General features: G+C 44.2%; 1 protein-coding gene across 1 annotated transcript in view; it reads left to right on the top strand.

Annotated features, from left to right (window-relative positions):
* Slc25a12 (solute carrier family 25 member 12) overlaps positions 1 to 20102 on the top strand; it is a 72471-nt gene that overhangs the window by 41643 nt on the left and 10726 nt on the right. The window contains exons 6-13 of the mRNA XM_050122087.1: positions 2501 to 2647; positions 5336 to 5474; positions 6059 to 6152; positions 7944 to 8028; positions 14238 to 14319; positions 15817 to 15975; positions 19080 to 19132; positions 19308 to 19388. Coding sequence (XP_049978044.1) covers positions 2501 to 2647; positions 5336 to 5474; positions 6059 to 6152; positions 7944 to 8028; positions 14238 to 14319; positions 15817 to 15975; positions 19080 to 19132; positions 19308 to 19388 — 840 coding nt within the window. The remainder of the gene's footprint in view (positions 1 to 2500; positions 2648 to 5335; positions 5475 to 6058; positions 6153 to 7943; positions 8029 to 14237; positions 14320 to 15816; positions 15976 to 19079; positions 19133 to 19307; positions 19389 to 20102) is intronic.

Consider the following 20102-nt stretch of genomic DNA (forward strand, 5'->3'; position numbering starts at 1 on the left):
AATGGCTCCTGACATGCCACCACCTCCCGGCATTATTTACTAATTCTTATAACTTACATTTATCCCATAATTCTTGTCTGTGTTAGCAATGTGACTTGGTACCTTTTTCAGCAAGGCAGTCACATCTTGCTTCCTCTTAGGCTGGGTCACGACTGCAGACTGTATATTTGGTGTTTTGCCTACATGTATGTCCACGTCAGGTCACCTAAAACTGGGGTTACAGACAGTTGTGAGCCACCATGTGTGTGCTGGGAATTGAACCCGGATCTTCTGGAAGAGCAGTCAGTGCTCTTAACCTCTGAGTTATCTCTCCAGTCCAGAAACCAAGTCTTTAATTCAGTTTCTGGGTAGTCAAGGATTGCGCTGAACTTCTCATCCTTCAATGTCCAACCTCTGGAGTGCTGGAATTACAGGTGCTGGTATAGATTTTGTACTTCTAGCAGGGTCCCAGGATTGTTTGATTCTCATGTTACCTACAGAGCTGTCTGGAGTTCTTGACCCCTTGAAAGATTTAGAAGGTTTGATATACTCGTCTTTAGCTCGCCACCTTGCTAAGAATTTTCAAATTTTTATCGTGAAATCTCATGTACATACAGAAAACCATATAAAACAAATATATAGCATAATGAACTATGAAACAAATACTTGCTAATTTTAGTGACTTTAATTACCATTGAGATATCAAAGTTCATGGAAAAATATAATTAAAACCAGATGTTATACTCCCAGGCAGTGGTGGTGCACGCCTTTAATGCCAGCATATGGGAGGCAGAGGCAGGCAGATCTCTGAGTGAGTTCGAGGACAGCCTGGTCTACAGAGTGAGTTCCAGGACAGTCAGGGCTACAGAGAAACCCTGTCTCAGGAAAACAAAACAAAACAAAAAAACAAGCAAAACAAATGTTGTGGAGCATGCCCATAATCCCAGTACTTGAGAGGTATAGACAGAAGACTCAGAAGTTCAAGGCCAGCTTGACTACACAGAGAGTTTAAAGCCAACCTGGGCTACATTAATTTAAGTCTATTTTTTTAAAAAAGATATATATATATATGCACACATATGTAAAAAATAAATAAAAAGGGTGAGACTACAACAAAATATTTCATCTCTGTCTATATCCATCCATCCATCCATCCATCCCTCCCTCCCTCCATCCATCCATCTGTCTGTCCATCCATTCATTTGTGGGTACAGGGTATAAAATCTGGGCCTCATGTATGACAGGTAAACTTTGAATCAGTGAGTCTCCCAGAATCCCAAAGAATTTTAAGTATTAAGAAGGGGTAAGGGGCTGGAGAGATGGCTCAGCGGTTAAGAGCACTGACTGCTCTTCCAGAGGTCCTGAGTTCAATTCCCAGCAACCACATGGTGGCTCAAAACCTCTCTGTAATGAGATCTGGTGCCCCCTTCTGGCCTGCAGGCAGGGTACTGAATATATAAATAAATAAATCTTTAAAAAAAAAAAAAAGAAGAGGTAAGACAGAGCTTTGGTGAATGAATGGCAATGATAATGCCTAATCTTACCTTTGTATGATATTTAAATATGACTGCAGTTTCCAGCTACATGGGGCATGAACATGGCATATGAATACACATCATGTGTCATGTCAGCACATCCATGTGGATTCCATCATGAACATGGCATCTGCATACATGTCGTGTGTCTCGCCAGCACATCCGTGTGGGTTACACCATGAACATGGCATCTGCATACATGTCGTGTGTCTCGCCAGCACATCCGTGTGGATTACATCATGGGTGCCCAAGACAGAAATGCTCTGGCTTTAATTTTTCCAGCATATCCTGGGGTACATTTTACTGTTTTTATTGAAATATCAATATTGGTTTTACAGTAGTTCCAAACATCAGAGAGTTTCTGGCTTGTTTTAGAGTTTGAGAGCGACTGTGCCCCAGTCTGACAGAGTGATAATAAGCACAGCTTGTACGGTTTCCTGTCTCTAGCTTCCATTTCAGAATTAGGAAGTATTGCATTGCCATTTGCTGGAGTTTCACACTGAGTTCTTTTTTTTTTTTTTTTAATCATTTGAAAAAAAAAACCTGGTGTCTGACGCAGAGAGGAGGAGAGAGACTGGCTCTGATTGCGACATTTAAGAGTGAGAAACTGAAAATGAATGTCAGCTCTTGATTCAGGAAGTTCTCATGGGTGGCAAGAAAGTAAATCACTGTGTATTATAGCAGCCGGGAGAAAGCCCTGAAACCGCGGTGCGCTTTGTTTCCAGAGATGGAAACTTTCCAAGTAAAACCCAAAGGTCTCCCCCTTCCCCCACAACACTTTGGTTCCCGCCAGCTCCGTTCCATTTTCTTCCCCCAAGGAATACCAGGTATAGCCTCTGTCAGAAAGCCCCCCCCCCCCTAGAACAGTTCAGAAGCTTGGTTGTGACGGACATGCTGGGGAAGGCCGTCTGTCCTTCCTTTCTTTGCAGAATATGTGCTTGGAATATGTTCCAACCATTTTAACGCTGTTTCTCTTTCCTCTGCAGGAACTGCAGTTGGAACATGCAAGACAAGCCTTTGCGCTCAAAGACAAGAGCAAGAGTGGTGTGATCTCAGGTCTGGATTTCAGTGACGTCATGGTCACCATTCGGTCCCACATGCTCACTCCTTTTGTGGAGGAGAATTTAGTTTCAGTAAGTAAGAAGACAGGCTTTCACTTCCCTGCTTTGAACCTCGGGTTCTGGAATACCTTCTTTCTTATGTCCACATGGCTCTTAACTAACCAGGCTTTATGTTTAGGTGGTAGAAGTTTAAAGAGTGTGTGTGTGTGTGTGTGTGTGTGTGTGTGTGTGTGTGTGTGTGCTGAGTGGTCTTTTCTCAGTTTCTAACTTCATCCAGAGCTACCTTCTTGCTCTCATGTATTTTCAAACTGTTGATTTCCGTTTACAGTGTCCAGTCCAAGGGACACCAGAGTTTGTAGACAAGAGACAGTGATTGCTGTATTTCAGGGCATCCGTGCCTTCATCTTGGCTTCTGTCACCTCCACCCCATGCTCTGGCAGCCTAGTTAGGACGCTCCTTCCTCTGTGCGCTGGAGGGATGGTCACTGGCTCATGTCAGAAAGCCTGGAGGAAGCATGGGGCCACCAGCCTCTGGAGGCATGGCTCTCTGCCCCTTCACCTGTGCATTCAGAGTGTGTGTGTCCCAGACACAGGTCTTTTGTTCTGTCCAAGTGGGGACCCACAGCCAATTCATGCCACTCACTTCCTTGCGCGGGGTGAAACTCTCCTCACTCACGTGTTTCTTTGTGCACGCTGTGTTGTGTGGATGTTTTTGATTACTGCTTGTTTGGGATGGAGGGAAGCCAATGGGCCTGCTGTTGTTTCAGCTGAAGGTCATTATCCCCGACTTAGACTGGGGTAGAAAGATCAACTTCTGGTCTTTCTCCTCGGTGAATTTGAACGTGGAGCCTGTCACTCTCCCCTGACAACCCACCCCCCCTTTTGTGCCTTCACCTCATACCACACTAAAGATGAAAGGAAGGGCCCAGAAGGAATCGGGGAGGGAAGGAGAGAAGAAAGGAAGAAATTCCAGAAGGAAGCATTCGCTCAGCCTCAAAATACAAAATCCATTTTGCATTTTCCAACTTGGTTACGTGGCTGTTGCCTCAGTTTACCAAAATACGGTCACGACCCTCAGAGGAAAATATTAAGGAATCTGAGTCCTGCGTTTGGTATCCAGATTGACATTAATAAAAATAAAATCTATACGGGGGCAGGCGGAGACATTTGCCCGTTGTTACCTATATGTATAAGGTGGAGGATTTAAATGTCAAAGGGAAACCAGAGCATCACACTGCTTGTGATCGACTCTTCTGACTGGGATTGTGACCTTGATGTTTCTATCAGTATTTCTGTGAGTTTTAAACACTGACAATTTTCCAGCCCCTCTGCCTTGTTTTGTTTGTTTGTTTTGAGACAGGGTTTCTCCGTAGCTTTGGAGCCTGTCCTGGAACTAGCTCTTGAAGATCAGGCTGGTCTTGCTTGAACTCACAGAGATCAGCCTGCCTCTGCCTCACAGTGCTGGAGTTAAAGGCATTTGAGGCAGAGGCCCCCTTCCACCTTGTAACTTTGAAGTGAGACTTTTAGAAACTGAACAAACAAACCAAGAAGCAAAACAACACAAAATCCTTCTCTTTTGAGGCTGTACCTAAGTGATGGGCAAAGGGAGAAGTTTCTCGGCCTCCAGAGATAATGAAGGCCACTTGCCTGCTATGCTGTGAGTGAGCTCTGTGGCCCAGAAGCACCAAGGATGTAACTTAAGAGAGAACCTTTGCCGGATCTTCTGTACATTTGGGGTGCTTTGGGAGCTGTGGTTTGCATGATGCAGGATCAGAGAGCCACACAAACTAGGTATCTTTTGTTTTGTTTTGTGAGACAGGGTTTCCTTGTGTAACCCTGGCTGTCCTGGAACTCACTCTGTAGACCAGGCTGGCCTTGAACCCAGAGATCTACCAGCCTCTGGCTCAGGGTACTGGGATTAAAGGCATGCAATCACCACCTGATGCAAACTAGGTATCTTAAGAATAACCATAGCTTTTAAAAAATTGAGAAAAGTTGATGTCATGAAATGGTCTCAGGGATGGAGAGATAGCTCAGTAGTTAAGAGCACTGCTCTTCCAGAGAACTTGGATTCAATTAGCAACCACATGGTGGCTCACAACCATCTGTAACTCCAATTCCAGGAACCTGGACACCCTCCTTTGGTTTTCTCAGGCACAAGGCACACATGTGGTGTATCACACACATGTAGTCAAAATACCAGTATACATAGAATATAATAATAAATTTTAAATGGTCTTAAAATCTAAGGTTGCTGAGACTGAAGGGGTGGCTTAGTGGTAGCGTCCATAGAGAAGTTTAGAGAAGCCTTGACTTCAATCTGCAGCATGGAAAAAAAATAAAGTTGTGTTTTTGTGTATGTACACGGGAAAAGTAAATATTTTAGGAAATATTCCTTATATTATCCGTTGATATTTTTCCAGGACTAGCAGGCATTGCATAGTTGAGGGTCTAAAAGAATCCTGTTTAAATAGCCAGGTTTTGATCTGCAGTAATTGTATTTGTTGTTTCTGACCTTAGCGGTGGACGAACCATGAACTCCAGCTTCCAGATGTTGCTTTCTTCTTTAAAATCTCAATTGCCTATGCTTCCCTGAGGGTGCAAAGTGCCCCTTGTCTTAGTTAGGTATTTATAGGCTGGTAGTTAATTGTTTTAATGATGGAGACTCCTTCGGGTCCACTTTGAGAGAAAAGAATAAATGCAGAGTCCAAACCGTGTTTCTTCCTTTGAGTTTTAAATGTTTTGTGTTGCCGTTTCCTAGGCTGCCAGAGGAGGCACTTCTCACCAAGTTAGCTTCTCCTACTTCAACGCGTTCAACTCCTTACTCAACAACATGGAGCTGGTTCGTAAGATCTACAGCACTTTAGCAGGCACGAGGAAAGATATCGAAGTCACAAAGGGTAAGATTTAAAAATCGGCTGCAATCTTCGAATCTGTGCTTTTCATCAGATAGACGCGGGGTCGGTCCAAGTCTGCCCCAGAACAGCCGGAAAGTCAGTTGCCACACACGTGTGCGTTTCACTCAAGCTTATGCTTCACGTGGGCCCCGAACCCCAGGTGCCTCTAATGAGACACCGAGGCGGGAATGCTAAAGTGCCTTTGACAGTTTTGAAAAGAGCCTTGGCCCGACCTGTCACACAGGTCAGTGGCAGTGTGGCAGCAGCTTGTTTGTACTGGGAGCGAGTTGCCACCGAGAGGAGCAAGCCCACTCTCCACGGGTGAGTGGCGACAGGATGTTTTGGGAGACCTGAGAACAGCCACGTTTATCCCGTGACTCTGGAGACCAGCGTGAATAAGCAAGAGAAGCGAGAACTAGAACGTCATGGTGTCGTCATCGAAACCGGTTTATCTGTTCTGCAACAGTTTTCAAGCAGGACTTGTATTGAAATTTAGTTTTAGATGTTTAGAAAAGTGCAAACATTCTTTTGTTTCCTGTTTCTATTAGGCTCTTGAGATACTTAACCTTTGTTTCTTTCTCTTCCAGAGGAATTTGCCCAAAGCGCCATACGCTATGGACAAGTTACTCCACTAGAAATTGATATCCTGTACCAGCTTGCAGACCTATATAACGCTTCTGGGTAAACTGCCCTGTCATGCCTGATGTTCAGGAAGGGGAGGGGGGGACACGTTTTAGATTTGATGTATACCTTTCCTTTTACCAGCGGTCTTTTCAGAGTACAGATTCTTAGCAAGAGAAATAGAAGGAGAGAGAAGACAGAGGGTTCAGAAGGGAGAGGGATGTGGGGGGTGGAGGGAGGAGGGAGGAAGGGAGAGAGGAGGGGAGCAAGGGGACAGACGCAAAGAGAGAACGGGTTGAAGCAAAGAGCCAAGCAGAATGGAGATGTAAAAGAAGAGGTTAGGAGTGAGAAGAAGAGGGAGAAGGAAGAAAAATGAGTAGGCTAGGGAGTTGGAGAGAGGGTTTAGTGTAGCCCTTTCTCAAAGTGTTCTGAATTTAAAGAGGTTTGCAGGAATTTGCTTAAGTCTGTAAATTCATGGAAATCGGCTGAGTACATGGAAGAATGTTGTATTGAGGAATGGTGTTTCCTTTTTGATTGCCACAAACACTCATCTTCTGAAGAGTGTGTACCAGTTTGTGTTGGAGAGCATTATTTTCTTAAGCTGTGCCTCATACATCATCCCGCTTCCCCCAGAGGCAAGCTCAGATGTTCATGCTTTTGTTTTTTTTATAAGTTAAAACCAAAAATTTGTGTAGAGAGCATTTAACATGCAAAGACGCACAAATTCACGGAAGGCCCTCATCTACAAAAACCCAATCAACGGACAGGGTTAAAGCGGTGTACAGTCTGTTAACAACCTGGGTTATTGTTGTTTCTCCCAGGCACCTGTGGTAGTTCATTCAGTAATAATATCAGAAATACTAGGCCCGAGGAGGTGGCTCTGCAGTTAAGGACACTTGCTCTTTGTGCAGAAGACTCAGATGTGATCCCAGTATCCACTGGGTGGTGCATCCCTGCCTGCAGCTCCAGCTCCAGGGGATCCAAAACTCTCTGGCTCCAAAGGGAGCTTGCACTCACATGCATATACCCTCATATATACAGACACGTGCAAATATACATAGTTAGAAATAATTTTGAGATATCTGGAGACTGCGGAAGTTGGTTATGCGTACGTGATTATATTGCCTGCTTGCTGTACGGTGCATTGCTGGATGGGATGGGATGCATAGTCGTTCAGCTGCCTTGGGCATCAGAGGGATTTGGTGATTGACATAAACTCCCAGGCCACGTCTCAACCTTCTAAAATTCACACTTTTAGGCACATGTTTTGAGCCTCTTTCTTGTAAATGAATGTTTTTTTTAAAAGTCCTTAAAACTACATCTACATCTGAAGTGACTATTTTTTTTTAGCTGGTTTGCAGAATGTGGTTATTTTTAAGTCAGTTTTGGCACCCACAGTGCTGCATTCATATGATTCTAAACTCAGGGGCTTTGAAGAAAAACGGTGTAAAAGAAGGCTCCTTCCACCCTGTGCCTCCTCTTGAAGCCGGCCAACCGTATTTACCCTTCTTGCTTCTAACCTTCCTTCTGGGACACTGGGGTCTTGTGCATTCTGGAGAGGGTCTGTGGACCTTGGCTTCAGTGTGAATTCTTTGTTCACTGTTGGTGTCCATCACTGGGGTCTCATTAGATCTGTTCCCTCCTCAGTGACCTCCAGAGGCTTTTGATTTTGTTGTAAATAAGATCTGAAGGCTTATTGTTTTTTTCCTCACTAAAAATGGTCATAGAAGGTAAATAAGGAAATGGCCCCTTTTAAATGCTAGCTCTTCAGGGATTGGAGGAGAAAGGTGTGTTCCATGGGAGGGGGCTGTCAGTATCTAATGATTCTCTTTGCCACTTTTCTCCCTTAAGGCGCTTGACTATGGCAGACATCGAGAGAATAGCTCCGCTGGCTGAGGGGGCCTTGCCTCACAACCTGGCGGAACTTCAGAGACAGGTATGAGTTGACCATCAACAGCAGTGACGTGGGTGAGGGTCACCAGCCTGACGATGTCAATCGACATGAATATTAACGACTCTAGAGCCCCTAGCTCAGCGGTTCTGTTGACCCATACCTGGTCTACAGAGCTAGTTCCAGGACAGGCTCCAAAGCCACAGAGAAACCCTGTCTTGAAAAACAAAAACAAAACAAACAAACAAAAAAAGATATTTTGACGTGATGACTAGTTTTTGAGTTTCATTCTTCTAACTTATTAAGATAAGGAGTTCAAACAGTTGTGGGTGTGACCTCCTTTCCAGTCATTTACCTAATCATCTTTAAAGAGGAGTGTTCAGGCCACTTTGTAAAGAGTATAAACATAAATCTATATATTTAAGCTTTTATATATATGTATGTATGTATGTATGTATGTATATGTATATATCACTTTTTTAAGTTTCAAAGCATTTTGCAAACAGTCTCTGCGATTGTGCCTAACAGATTACAAGAGGGAAAAGGAAATGTATCTAATTAGTGAACCAGAAAGAATTTTTTTCTTTAATGTTAAATATGATAGAAACAGGGCTCATGTCTTGTAATGTTAATATTGCTCCATTTTGGACTTCTAAATGTTCTCAGTAGAAAAAGCCAGACCCATGAGATGGCCTCCAACACTGAATGGAACCTTTTTTTTTTTTTTTAAACTAGCCTTGTTTTAAATGGGATCCTGAACTGCTAAGCATTCGAGCAGGCTTCAGTTGTAGCAGAGGTTCACGGGCCTTGTGGAGACTGAGGTTTAGGGAGCTGGCCTCTTCCTTCTGATGCGTCACTGGTCTGATCCTTGAGGAACCTCTATTTCTCATTGTTCTTTATGAGGCTGTGTGATGTTCGGGGAGATAGGGAGGGGATGTGGGAAACAGAAGGACAGGGGACAAGAGGGATAGGAAGGAGCAGATTGCCTTTCTCCTCACGGGAGTCCCGGGTGAGCAGCTGGGGTGAGCTTGCTGTTATTCATCCTTGTCAGTTAGGTCAATGAGAAATCAAAGTACTCAGCCAGGTATGGTGTGAAGTGCCTGTGACCCAAGCACTCAGTAAGTGGAAGCAGAAGGATTGCCGTGAGTTCAAGGCCAGCCTGAGCTATGTGGCAAGACTCTGACTCCAAAAAATTGAACACACAGAAAAGATGTCTTGACTGAGGAAAACAGAAATACTTCTGCTTGAGGTCCTTAGACTTGCCTTCTGAACCAGCCTTGGCTGCGTAGCAGATTTGAGTTTGGCTTGGGCTACATGCAAAGGTATATTAGAGAGGGAATGAAGGAGAGAGAAGAGAGAGATTAGAAGTTTCTTTTGTGTTCGGGGGGGGGGGGGGTTGAACCTACATACCAGTCAAATACTCTACTTCAAGCTATATTTGAAGCTAAACAGTGATCCCCATCTCATCATTACTGGCCTTGAACTCTCTTTGTAGTGGAGGTTGGTCTTGAACTTGGATCCTCCTGCCTGCATCTCCTGAGTGCTGGGGTTACAGCTTGTAACAGCACACCTGTTCTATGAGTGCTGGGAATTGAACTCAGGGCTCTGTTGTGTGATGTTTTACTATTTTCTCTTTCGGCTTTTTGAGGGGCCCACCACCCAGCTCCCAAATAAATCACACACAGACACTTATTCTTACTTTGAATGCCAAGTCTTAGCTTAGCTTGTTTCTGGCCAGCTTTTCTTAAATTAACCCATCTACCTTTTCCCTCTGGGTTTTTATCTTTCTTTCTTTCTTTTTTTTTTTTGATTTTTATCTTTATTTCTGTATACCTTTCTTTACTTCTTTCTCCGTGGCTTGCTGTGTAGCTAGGTGACTGGTTCCTGATGTTCTCCTCTCTTGGTTCTTCCTCCTCCCGGATTTCTCCCTCTATTTATTCTCTCTCCCTGCCAGCCCCGCCCATCCTTGCTCCTGCCTCGCTATTGGCCGTCCATCTCTTCATTAGGACCATCAGGTGTTTTAGACAGGCACAGTAACACAGCTTCACAGAACTAAACAGATGCAGTCTAAACAAAAGTCACACACTTGAAAATGATATTCCCCAACATTGTTCACATTAGACAGGCATTGTACTGATGGAGCTGTGTCCCCAGCTCCCCAAATGGAAGTTGTGGTTTGAAGAAACCGAGTTAAATAAAAGTTAATAGAAGGCTGCAGAGAAAAAGATGCACACATTTTTAAGACTTGTAATCGTTTGGGAGTTAAAACCAGGTTGTTCCTGTGTGAAAACGGGCAAAGGAACCTCCTCTTTTTCTCTCATGGTGTCCTCACATTTACTTTTCAACTGTGTGGAGAAATGATCTACAGGAACCTTCTTGGGCATATAGCTCTGTGTGTGTGTGTGTGTGTGTGTGCGTGTGTGTGCACGCGCATGTGTTGCCTCTATGTGAAATTATAACACAGCTCTATGCCATTTGCTCAAAATGAACTGAGCTGTGCTCCGCTATCAGTGGTCCTCAACCTTCCTAATGCTGTGACTCTTGAATACAGTTCCTCATAATGTGGTGACCCCCCCATCATAAAATTATTTTTATTGCTACTTTATAATTGTCATTTTGCTACGGTTGTGAATTGTAATGTAAATATCTTATAGGCAACGCCCGAAGGGGTCAAGGCCCACAGGTTGAGAGGCACCGACTTAGATATTCATGGGTTGATTTCATTTTTATTTCATGAGTATTGTTCCTCAGTCTTAGGGTTTTTGTGTAGTTTGTAGTCTCGTGAACTGTCTTTGATCTTGCGTTTGTGAATCCACGGAGGAAAACATTACAGTTTACTGATGAGTTCTACAAAGGTGAAGCCTGTTCTTAAAAAGGAGGAAATCAGGTTTATATGCAAGCTATTATTGACTTATTAGCCATTTATCTCATTAAAAATTTTACATTGGAAAATACCACAGTTTCAAATGCATCCGAACTCCCCTACGCTGGGAGGAAAGTATACATACATTGTTTTATAGACAAAAACAAGAAAATAATTAAAGTCTATATATTTTACCTCTACCTGCTTGGTTCTCTGTACTGTCATGGTTTTGGGTTTCAGTCTTACTTTGTAAGGCTAAAAATATTTGAATTGCATTAGAGGGTTGGGAACGTCATAGGTGTGGCTTGGAGCGTCTGTTTTGTGTTCCCGAGCTGTACCTTGCTCCTCTGACCACACATTCGGCTCGTGTAGAACCCTGCCCTGTTGTTCCCAGACACTTGCTGTAAAATTGACTTTGGCCATTCTTGTTCTCCCACACTGGTGGGTGTTATTGGAAGAGGCCTTCTCTCCATTGGGCTGGCAACCTACATAGAGCAGCCTGGAGTAGGCTTGACTCACCAGCTGACACTATCCCAGCCTACATTTAACAAAAACAAAAAACCCAAAACAAATTTTAAGAGAAGGGGCGGGGGATAAAAAGAAAAAAAAAATGGACCTCTCTTCAAATGAAATCTCAAATTCCTGAGGGAGCCAGTTAAGATCATTTAAGAATCTCAACTGTGTTTTGCTTTGAAAAACACTTCATTAGGCTTGTTAAATATCAGCCTCACAGTCATGATCGGAGCCTTAAGGGGGGGGGGGGAAGCGCCCTTCCCTTTGGCCCGTTTGCTCACGGAAGGTGATCATTTTAGTGATGAATATTTTCTTTCTCTCTAAATGCTAAAAACTCAGCACATAGTCATTACCAGGGAAGACGCTATAGGGACATTCCTTTTATGAATATTTATGATGTGAAATCTATAGCATTAATTACATTAATTTGCATAGATGATTACAAGGGAACCAGAAGCTGTAGTGATAACTAAGCCTTAAGAAGAAAAAAAGTCTCAGTAACCCTACTCTCGTGTGTTTTCTTACAAATGCTGTTTAATGGGAATGAAGGTGACATTTCTGTCAAAAGGCATTTGGGCGTTTATAGCTTGAGATGTTTTAGCTAAGAGTTAAAGCACAGAATAATCCTTCAGTTTTCATAGGATTTTGCAGGCTTATAAACACTCTTTGAAGAAAGGGAGTTGAAAGAAAAACCTATATTGTTGAACTCAGGAGAAAATTCCCTTGTGAATAAGGGAATTAGTGGTTGCTTGATGCTTCTTTGGGATCATAGACCCTATTATTTTATAAGAATCCTCCACCCCCCTTTAAGATAGGACCCCAGATTTACTTTAAATTTATTTTTTAAATTTTTATTTTTTATTTTATGTTTTTGAATATTTTGCCTGTATATATGTATGCATGCATGCACGCATGTCTGTATGTATGTATGTATGTACATTTAGTACTTGTGGAGGCCAGAAAAGGGCATCTTTGGAAGTGGACTTTTAGGTGGTTGTGAGCCTCTGTGTGGGTACTGGGAACTGAACTTGAGTTCTCTGGAAGCTCCCCCTCCCCCCCCAGCTTTAGCCTATATATTTAAAGCCAGCTTTTTTCCCCTTGAGGTATAGTCTCCTGTAGCCCAAATGGGCCTTGAGTTTATCATAACTAAGGATGACCTTGAACTTGTGAGTCTCCTGCCTCCATTCCCTTAGAACTCGAGTTCATGTCTGACTTACCATGTCCAGCTAATGGCTTTAAGGTTTTTTTTTTTTTAGTTTTGTTTATTGTGGCTGTATTTGTATGTGCGTGTGCGTATGAGTGGAGATACACATGTGTCATGGCACATGTGTGGAGCTTAGAGGACATCTTTGGCAGCAAGTTCTCTCCTTTCACCCTGGCTTCTGGGGCTCAAACTCGGATCATAAGACTTGCACAGCGAGCCCCTTAGCTGCTGAGCCACCTCGTCAGATGCCACTGCCTCCTCTTCTCCTTATGAAAAGCTGAGCCACCTCATCAGATGCCACTGCCTCCTCTTCTCCTTATGAAAAGCTCGTTACAATGAAGTAGATATTTTATCCTTTTGTTCCGGTATCTTATAGAGCAGAGTAAATAGTCTCATGCTGATAGTGCTAAGTTCCAGACGCAGACATTGATGTAGACAAGTTATTCTGGTGCAGGACCCGTGGACTAGCATCTGAGTCGCAATGAGATTTATTTCATTGCTTTATCTCATGGTTATCCTGGATTTTGTTAGAACCATGAACATGGGTAGGACAGTAGTCATTAGAGATTTTAGATGTGATCTGTCTTCTCTGGTCTGGAACTCGTAGAGATCTGTCTGCCTCTTTCCCCTGAGTGCTGAGATTAAAGGCCTGCTCATCACTCTAGGCAATTTTGATACTGCCCTAAAAGGAAGGTTTTTTTTGGTACGGGGGGGGGGGGGGGGGGGGTTCATGCCTGTAATTCCAGTGCTTGGAAAGACAGGAGGGTCAATGATTAAAGGACATCCTCAGCTATGTAGCAAGTTCAGGGCCAGCCTGGGGTCTGAGACTGTCTCAGAAAACGTAATAAATGGGATTGGTCAGGTGACTCAGCATGTAAAGGCACTTGCCACCAAGCCTGACAATCTTAGTTTGAGCCTCAGAACCCACGTGGTGGAAGGAAAAAACTGATTGCTGAAGGTTGTCTTCTGACCTCCGCATGTGAGCTATGGCTGCATGCACCTTCCTACCTCAACGCATATACAGTGAACGAATGAGTGATTAACTATTAAAAACAAGAAAATATTTAAAATTGTCCATTAGAGAGGAGTAAATGTCATTTGCCGGTATTTTTGCTTACCTACGAGGTTCACTTCTGGGAGGGCTAGAAATGGGTCTTAGTGATACATTGCTTGCCCCAGCTCCCACCAGGCCCTGGAACCAATCCCCACTACTGTACAAACAAGCAAACCTCTCAAGGATAACAAAGTATTCCCTGGGAGCAGTTCGTGTATAAAATTAAGAAAATGCCACACTATATTTTGCTGGGTATGGTTTTGTTTGTTTGTTGAGTTTATTTCATGTTTTTGAGTGTTTGGAGAGCATATATACTCCGTGTACCACGTTCAGGCTTGCTGCCCTTGGAGGGCAAAAGAGGGCCTGGGATTTCCTGGAACTGAAGTTAGCAGGCCGTGTGGGCCGCACCCAGACTGGGTCCTCTGTAAGCGCAGTGAGTGCTCTCAACTACTGAGCCATCTCTCTAGCGCTGAGATATTTATTTTCCGAAAAACACTAATATCCTGTTTGCTTTCAGTTTTAGATTTTCTTTTTTTAACCTGAAAAAATGGCAAACTGTAGCATTCTCCCCCGGCAGAACACTTTTTCAGACTTTTTTTCTGTTTTCTTCCTCCCCGCAGCAATCTCCGGGCTTGGGCAGGCCTATCTGGCTCCAGATTGCGGAGTCCGCTTACAGGTTCACTCTGGGCTCGGTCGCTGGAGGTGAGTCAGGCCGGTCTTGCTGTAACATTATCCCAGCAGATGGGACGGCTCGGCAAAGGTGCAGTTCATTGTTCCTGGGGTCAGGACCGTGAGGCTTTCCAAAGGCTCTTTATTTCAGGAGGGCTTGTCTTAGCACGGCTGTGGCCCTCTGGCTCCAGTCTGTCTTCAGCATAAAAACCTCTGTAATGACGGGAGAGCCTGAACGCATCTCCGCACTCACTTTAATTACGTCAGTGAAGGCCAGCGTGGAAAATGGCGACTAAAAACGGAGTTCACGGGGTCAGGCTAGGGGCAGGGAGGAAGCTAAGATCGGAGACGCAAACTCAGAAGTTCGTGAACTAAAACTACCTCTCCCAAAGAATCACAGCGGCTGGCTGGCTCGTGATTCTTCTTTCCTTTCTCTGGCTTCAGAGTGTCCAGATATGTCGTTTATTTGCTAAAAAGAATCCCTCCTCCCTCTCTGCCCACAGCAGAAATTAGAAAGCACGTTAAAAAAGGTTTTCATTTTTGTGTTTGCGTGTGTGAGCGTGTGCAGGTCGTGGTGTGCATTGTGGAGGTCAGAGGTCAACTTGTCCTTCTACTGTGTGGGGTCTAGGATTAAACTCAGATTAATCCTTTGCCTGCTGAGCCACCTCACCAGTCCAAGATAATTTTACTTCAATAATCTGTAAAGAAAATGTATAAAATCTGAAATTGCTTTGTTGAAAAAAAAAAAACTCCAAAAAATGATCAAAATGCTCTGGAATTTTTAAAGCAAGCTGGACCTGGTGACTAGGATATTTTTTTTTCAGCCTCCGTTTTAGAAAGTGCCAAGTGTTTTCTGGTTTTCAACAGCCCAAAAATAGAGCACTCTAGGTCCTATAGAAATATTTCAATCGCCAAGAAATTCTAAAGCGTGACTATAGGTTTTTGTTTGTTTGATTTTCAACCAAATTCTATATATAGGGGTTGGAACATGTCAAGGATTTTTCCTCCAGATGGCTGTAGCTTAGATTAATTTACCAAAATGTTTCAGTGAACTAAACTTTGAAATTACAACCACGTAGCTTGCGTACCATCATTGCATAGTTATGAAGGAGGAGCAGGTGTAATATTTAGGCATTTAATAGAAAACGAGAAGAAACTTACTGTCAGGTAAAGGAAACCGAGGGCCAGTTTTCTGATGTTGGTTGGTGGTGATTTGAGAATCTACTTTCTAACTCATAGACCAAAGGTATAGAAGTTTTTTATTTTTTTTAGGGCCTCACACACGCTATGTAAGCTCTCTGCCTTTGACTTATGTTGTTCCTTGAAGGAGGTGTTTGTGGACCCCACTGGTTGCTATTCTGCCACCTTTTGGCTCTATTAATAAGCAGAAGAAACGTGTAATAAGTCGGCTCTCTTTTGTAAGAATAGACAGTTTTATTTCTCACCTGCAGAGATGAGATTTGATGTCCTAACGGATGCTCCAGGTAATTGTCTTCTCTTTGTTGACCCTAAAAATTGTTCTGTTTGTAGCTGTGGGGGCCACAGCAGTATATCCCATAGATCTGGTGAAGACCCGGATGCAAAACCAGCGTGGCACGGGCTCTGTGGTTGGGGAGCTGATGTACAAAAACAGCTTCGACTGTTTTAAGAAAGTATTGCGTTACGAGGGCTTCTTTGGACTCTACCGAGGTGAGTAAGCAAATCTCAGCTGCGGAAGCTGGCAATGTTTCTGTCACCATCTGTAGATTTAAGTCACTTGTTATGGAGACCAGATAGGGCTGTTCCCCCCCACACACACACACCCCGCTCCCTTTGCTCAGCTTCCCGCCTTGCCTTCTTTCTCAATAGTAGTCTGCAAACAGGTGTCCCCTTCTCCTTCCTGCCGTTTTTAATTCTTGGGCTCCGGGCTGGAGAGATGGCTCAGTGGTTAAGACCATTGCCTGCTCTCCCAAAGGTTCTGAGTTCAATTCCCAGCAACCACATGGTGGCTCCAACCATCCGTGATGGGGTCTGGTGCCCTCTTCTGGCCTGCAGACAAACACATAGGCAGAATATTGTATACATAATAAATAAATAAATGAATGAATGAATGAATGAATGAATAATTAATTCTTGGGCTCCAAATCCTGCGTATGTGAGCGTGCTCTTTGAGGGCCAGCAGAGATGGTGAAATCCAAGCCAGGTGCTACTTGAAGGTGAGTTTACCCTGGGTATACACTTGCTTGAACAGAAATGCCTTTTTTTTTCCCCCCTGTCTTTTCCAAGGAGACCCGTGATAAGTCTTTTCCAATTGGGTCATCTGAATTTTTAAAAGGCAGGGAAAGCTTAGGGCCCCAAGCTTCAGCCAGTCTCCCTTTCCTCCCCGTGGCAGGCAGAGCACCGCGTTCCTCTCTCTCGTGGTGACTATTACTGAGCGCCCGACTGTCGCATCCCAAGCTGCAGCCCCGTGTAGAATTCTCCCCGGCCCCAGTGGGCTTTGTAGGAACTTGTCTTCTTGGAGAGAAGATGGCTTTCATCTACATGTTTTCACCTTAGAATTTAGGGTTCTTTTGCGGGGGAGATTAATTTTTTAATCCCTTTGGGCGCCACTTGGAATTCTTTGAAACACCATGCTCCGGTCCCGGCATTTATGTAATTTACTGTACGTGTTTGTTGGCATTCCCAGGCTTACTAGTCGCCTGCACCTTGTGAGCTCTGTCGAACTGTTTGGCTGGGAGCTTTTCCTAGGAAAGAGAGACTGGGATTGAACGGATGGGCAAGAGAAGAAACACCTGTAGTTGGCATCGTATTCAGGCACTTGAGTGGACACCTTTAGAGGCGAGGAAGGCCATTCGCCTGTTTGGCCTGTTTGTTGTGGGCCCTCTGTATGGAGTATGCTTCTGAGAGCGAGTATAATGAAATTTGCTCAGATATTCAGATCGCTTTGGCTCTGCTAATCCCAGCGGCATAATTTGTACTACAGAGGCAACAGTGGCTACTGTGCAGGGTGTTCAGGGCTGGCGGTGAGGACTTGTTTTAAATGGACTTAGCTCTTCCCACCTAGATCTCACATAATGGGGGAGTCATGGTGGCTTGGCCCTGAGGTTATTTCTTTAACATCTCCAATCTTTCATTATCAAATAATGAACTTTCCCTTAATCAGTGTGGTTTTCAGTTACAAAGGGTGTCTACAGAGAACTATTAGAAGAACTCTAGCCACATCATGTATACCCTTCTCAATAGATAGATACTTCTAGAAGATTTTGTTTGGAAGAGCCATCATATTAATTAAGAGGGTGCAATATAGCAAGCCGGGGAGGCTGCCGTTGACTTTATTGAGGGTCTAAGCTGATGAAACGGGCCCTTTAAACGAGAGACTTTTGTATGAGATGATTGTAGGCGCCCTGTCTGGGAGCACTGGGATGGTTGAGATTGTCATATATTGCTTAGAACTGGCCCATTGTTCTGTCAGATGACTGACAGAGTTGCTGACAGATTCGCTAAATTTCTTTGCAGCCAGCAATGATAAAATGACACAAATCAGTACTTTATTAACATTCCACAAGCTTTAGGGAGGAAAGTTGTAAAACAGATACACACGCTGACACCGTTGCCCCAGAGCGAGGCTAAAAGTAATCGGGTCTGAAGATCAGGGAGGAAGCATGGGAACACTGCCATCTGCTGATTTATTCTCTCAGCTCAGTCCGTGGAAGGTGTGCGGGCTTGCGTTTGTCGTTGGTAATTCAGTTTGACTGGTAGTGGCCTGTCTGCAGGGCTGCTTGCTGGCTCTCCACTTCGGGGAAAATCACTCTCTGGCACCTTCCAAGGAGGCCTAAGAAAGAGCAGCAAGGGAGCGTGTGGGCGGGAATATCACTCCCCCGGTTTTGAAGCTATACGATGTGTTTATTGCTAGCATCTTTAAAAAAAGTATGCCAAAAAAAAAAAAAAAAAAGTCTGCAAAAGGAAAGGAAGAAAGAAACAGGCCGGCAGCTCGGTAAACCGGCGTGCGCTGGAACGCTGAGCTTCCCGGGCACCTACGGCTTACACGTGACTGTGCTTTTCCAGTTTCCGGCCGGCCTGGGAAATGTAGCTTTCTAAGCATAATGATTTCTTTTGTTTTGAGCAGAGTCTTCTAAAATGCCTTGAGCTTGACAGATATTAGTAAGGGAAAATATAATTGGCGTATGTTTTCTATTATAGACGATGCCCACAAACTGATACTAAAAGCTGCATTTTTTTTTTCGTTACAGTTGTGGCTTTCTTTTAATTAAATGAGCGCCGGGCTTCTCTGAAGAGAGGATAATGGGAGCGGGTAGTCAGTAGCAGCCTCGCTCCTTTGTGCCGCAAGGAGTCTATAGCAAAGCCTGGCTGTGCTGAACGCACACCACTGCCCCAGCTTCTCTCCAGGCCTTCAGCACAGGCATCGGATGTTCGTAGGCTGCTGCTGTTGGCAGGGGAGATTCAGTTATGGAGGGAAAAAACCCAGAGGCTCCATTCTTCCCTTGCATACTTTAGGCAAGGTGTTGGATAGCGAGGTTTTATTTATAAATTTATCTTTATGGATGTTAAAGAAAAACATTTATAGCTCGGAGTAAATGACATCATATATGACTGGTAAATTGTGTATATATATATATGTATGATGTATATATTTATATAATGCATAGGAATATATGTGTGTGTGTGTATGATTATTTAGGATGACCTTTTCCCCATTTAGATGAAAACCTTGAGGTACTTGGTGGGTACCTTCGAGGGAAACACTCCCTTGTTGGGCTTGTCCACTCACACAAAGATCCTCTCCTTCCACCCAGGTCTGATACCCCAGCTGATAGGAGTTGCACCGGAAAAAGCCATTAAGCTGACCGTAAGTTTCTTGTCGCTGAACTGGTGACATTTCCTTAGATTGTCGTGCAGCCAGCAGCAATGCTGGCGAGACTGGCGTACCATCGAGGCCCTTGTAAGCATTCTCACATCTACGTGGACACAAGCAGAGGAGACGGCAGGAGATTCTGATGAGCTGATCTTGTCTTCCTAATTAGGTTAACGACTTTGTCCGGGATAAATTTACCAAAAGAGACGGCTCCATCCCACTGCCGGCAGAAATCCTCGCTGGAGGCTGTGTAAGTGTCCATCCTGAGCATTTTCTGCAGCAAGTATAGCCCTCTAACCCTTCTACAAAGTAGGGATGAAATGCAAGTGACATTTCCTCTTTAAATTTTGTTTTACTACATTTTTCTTCAGTGTGTATGTGGGGTACATACCTTGGTGTTTATGTGTGACGCCAGAGGAAGGCTTTCAGGAACTGGCTCTCTCCTTCCATCGTGGGGGTCCTGGGGATTGAACTCATGGCTGCAGGTTTGGCCACAGGCACCTTTACCACTGAGTCATCTTGCTGGCCCAACCTTTCCCTTTAACTCAGAATCGCCCGAGGGGAATCTCGTAGTCATGATGCTTGAAAGTGGGTGCGTGAGCGTGTGACAGGCTTGGCTGCCGTCCTCCTGAGAGCTGCCACCACCTCTGAGACACCGCCACTCGCTGGTTTGAAGCTCAGCAATTGCGGCTACTCTTTCTGAAAGTGAACTGGGGATCTTCTTGGCTCCACCCCTGCTGTCACTGGGATTCCCAGGCAGGCCACCACGTTTGGTTTCAAGTGGCTTGTGGGGATTGAAAGCAGGTCCTAGGGCTTTGCCTTGCTAGCTGATCCTTCTCTCCGATGTATAATCTCATTCTTCTCCTCTTCCTTTCCTCCTCCTCCTCTTCTTCTTCTTCCTTTTTTTTTAAGGTTTCTTTGAGACAGGGTTTCTCTGTATAGTCCTGGCTGTCCTGGAACTGGC

Source organism: Alexandromys fortis, unplaced genomic scaffold, assembly GCF_014885135.2.
Source record: "Alexandromys fortis isolate MF-2015 unplaced genomic scaffold, M_Fortis_MF-2015_v1.1 scaffold_8_9099976_23576923, whole genome shotgun sequence".
NCBI lineage: Eukaryota > Metazoa > Chordata > Mammalia > Rodentia > Cricetidae > Alexandromys > Alexandromys fortis.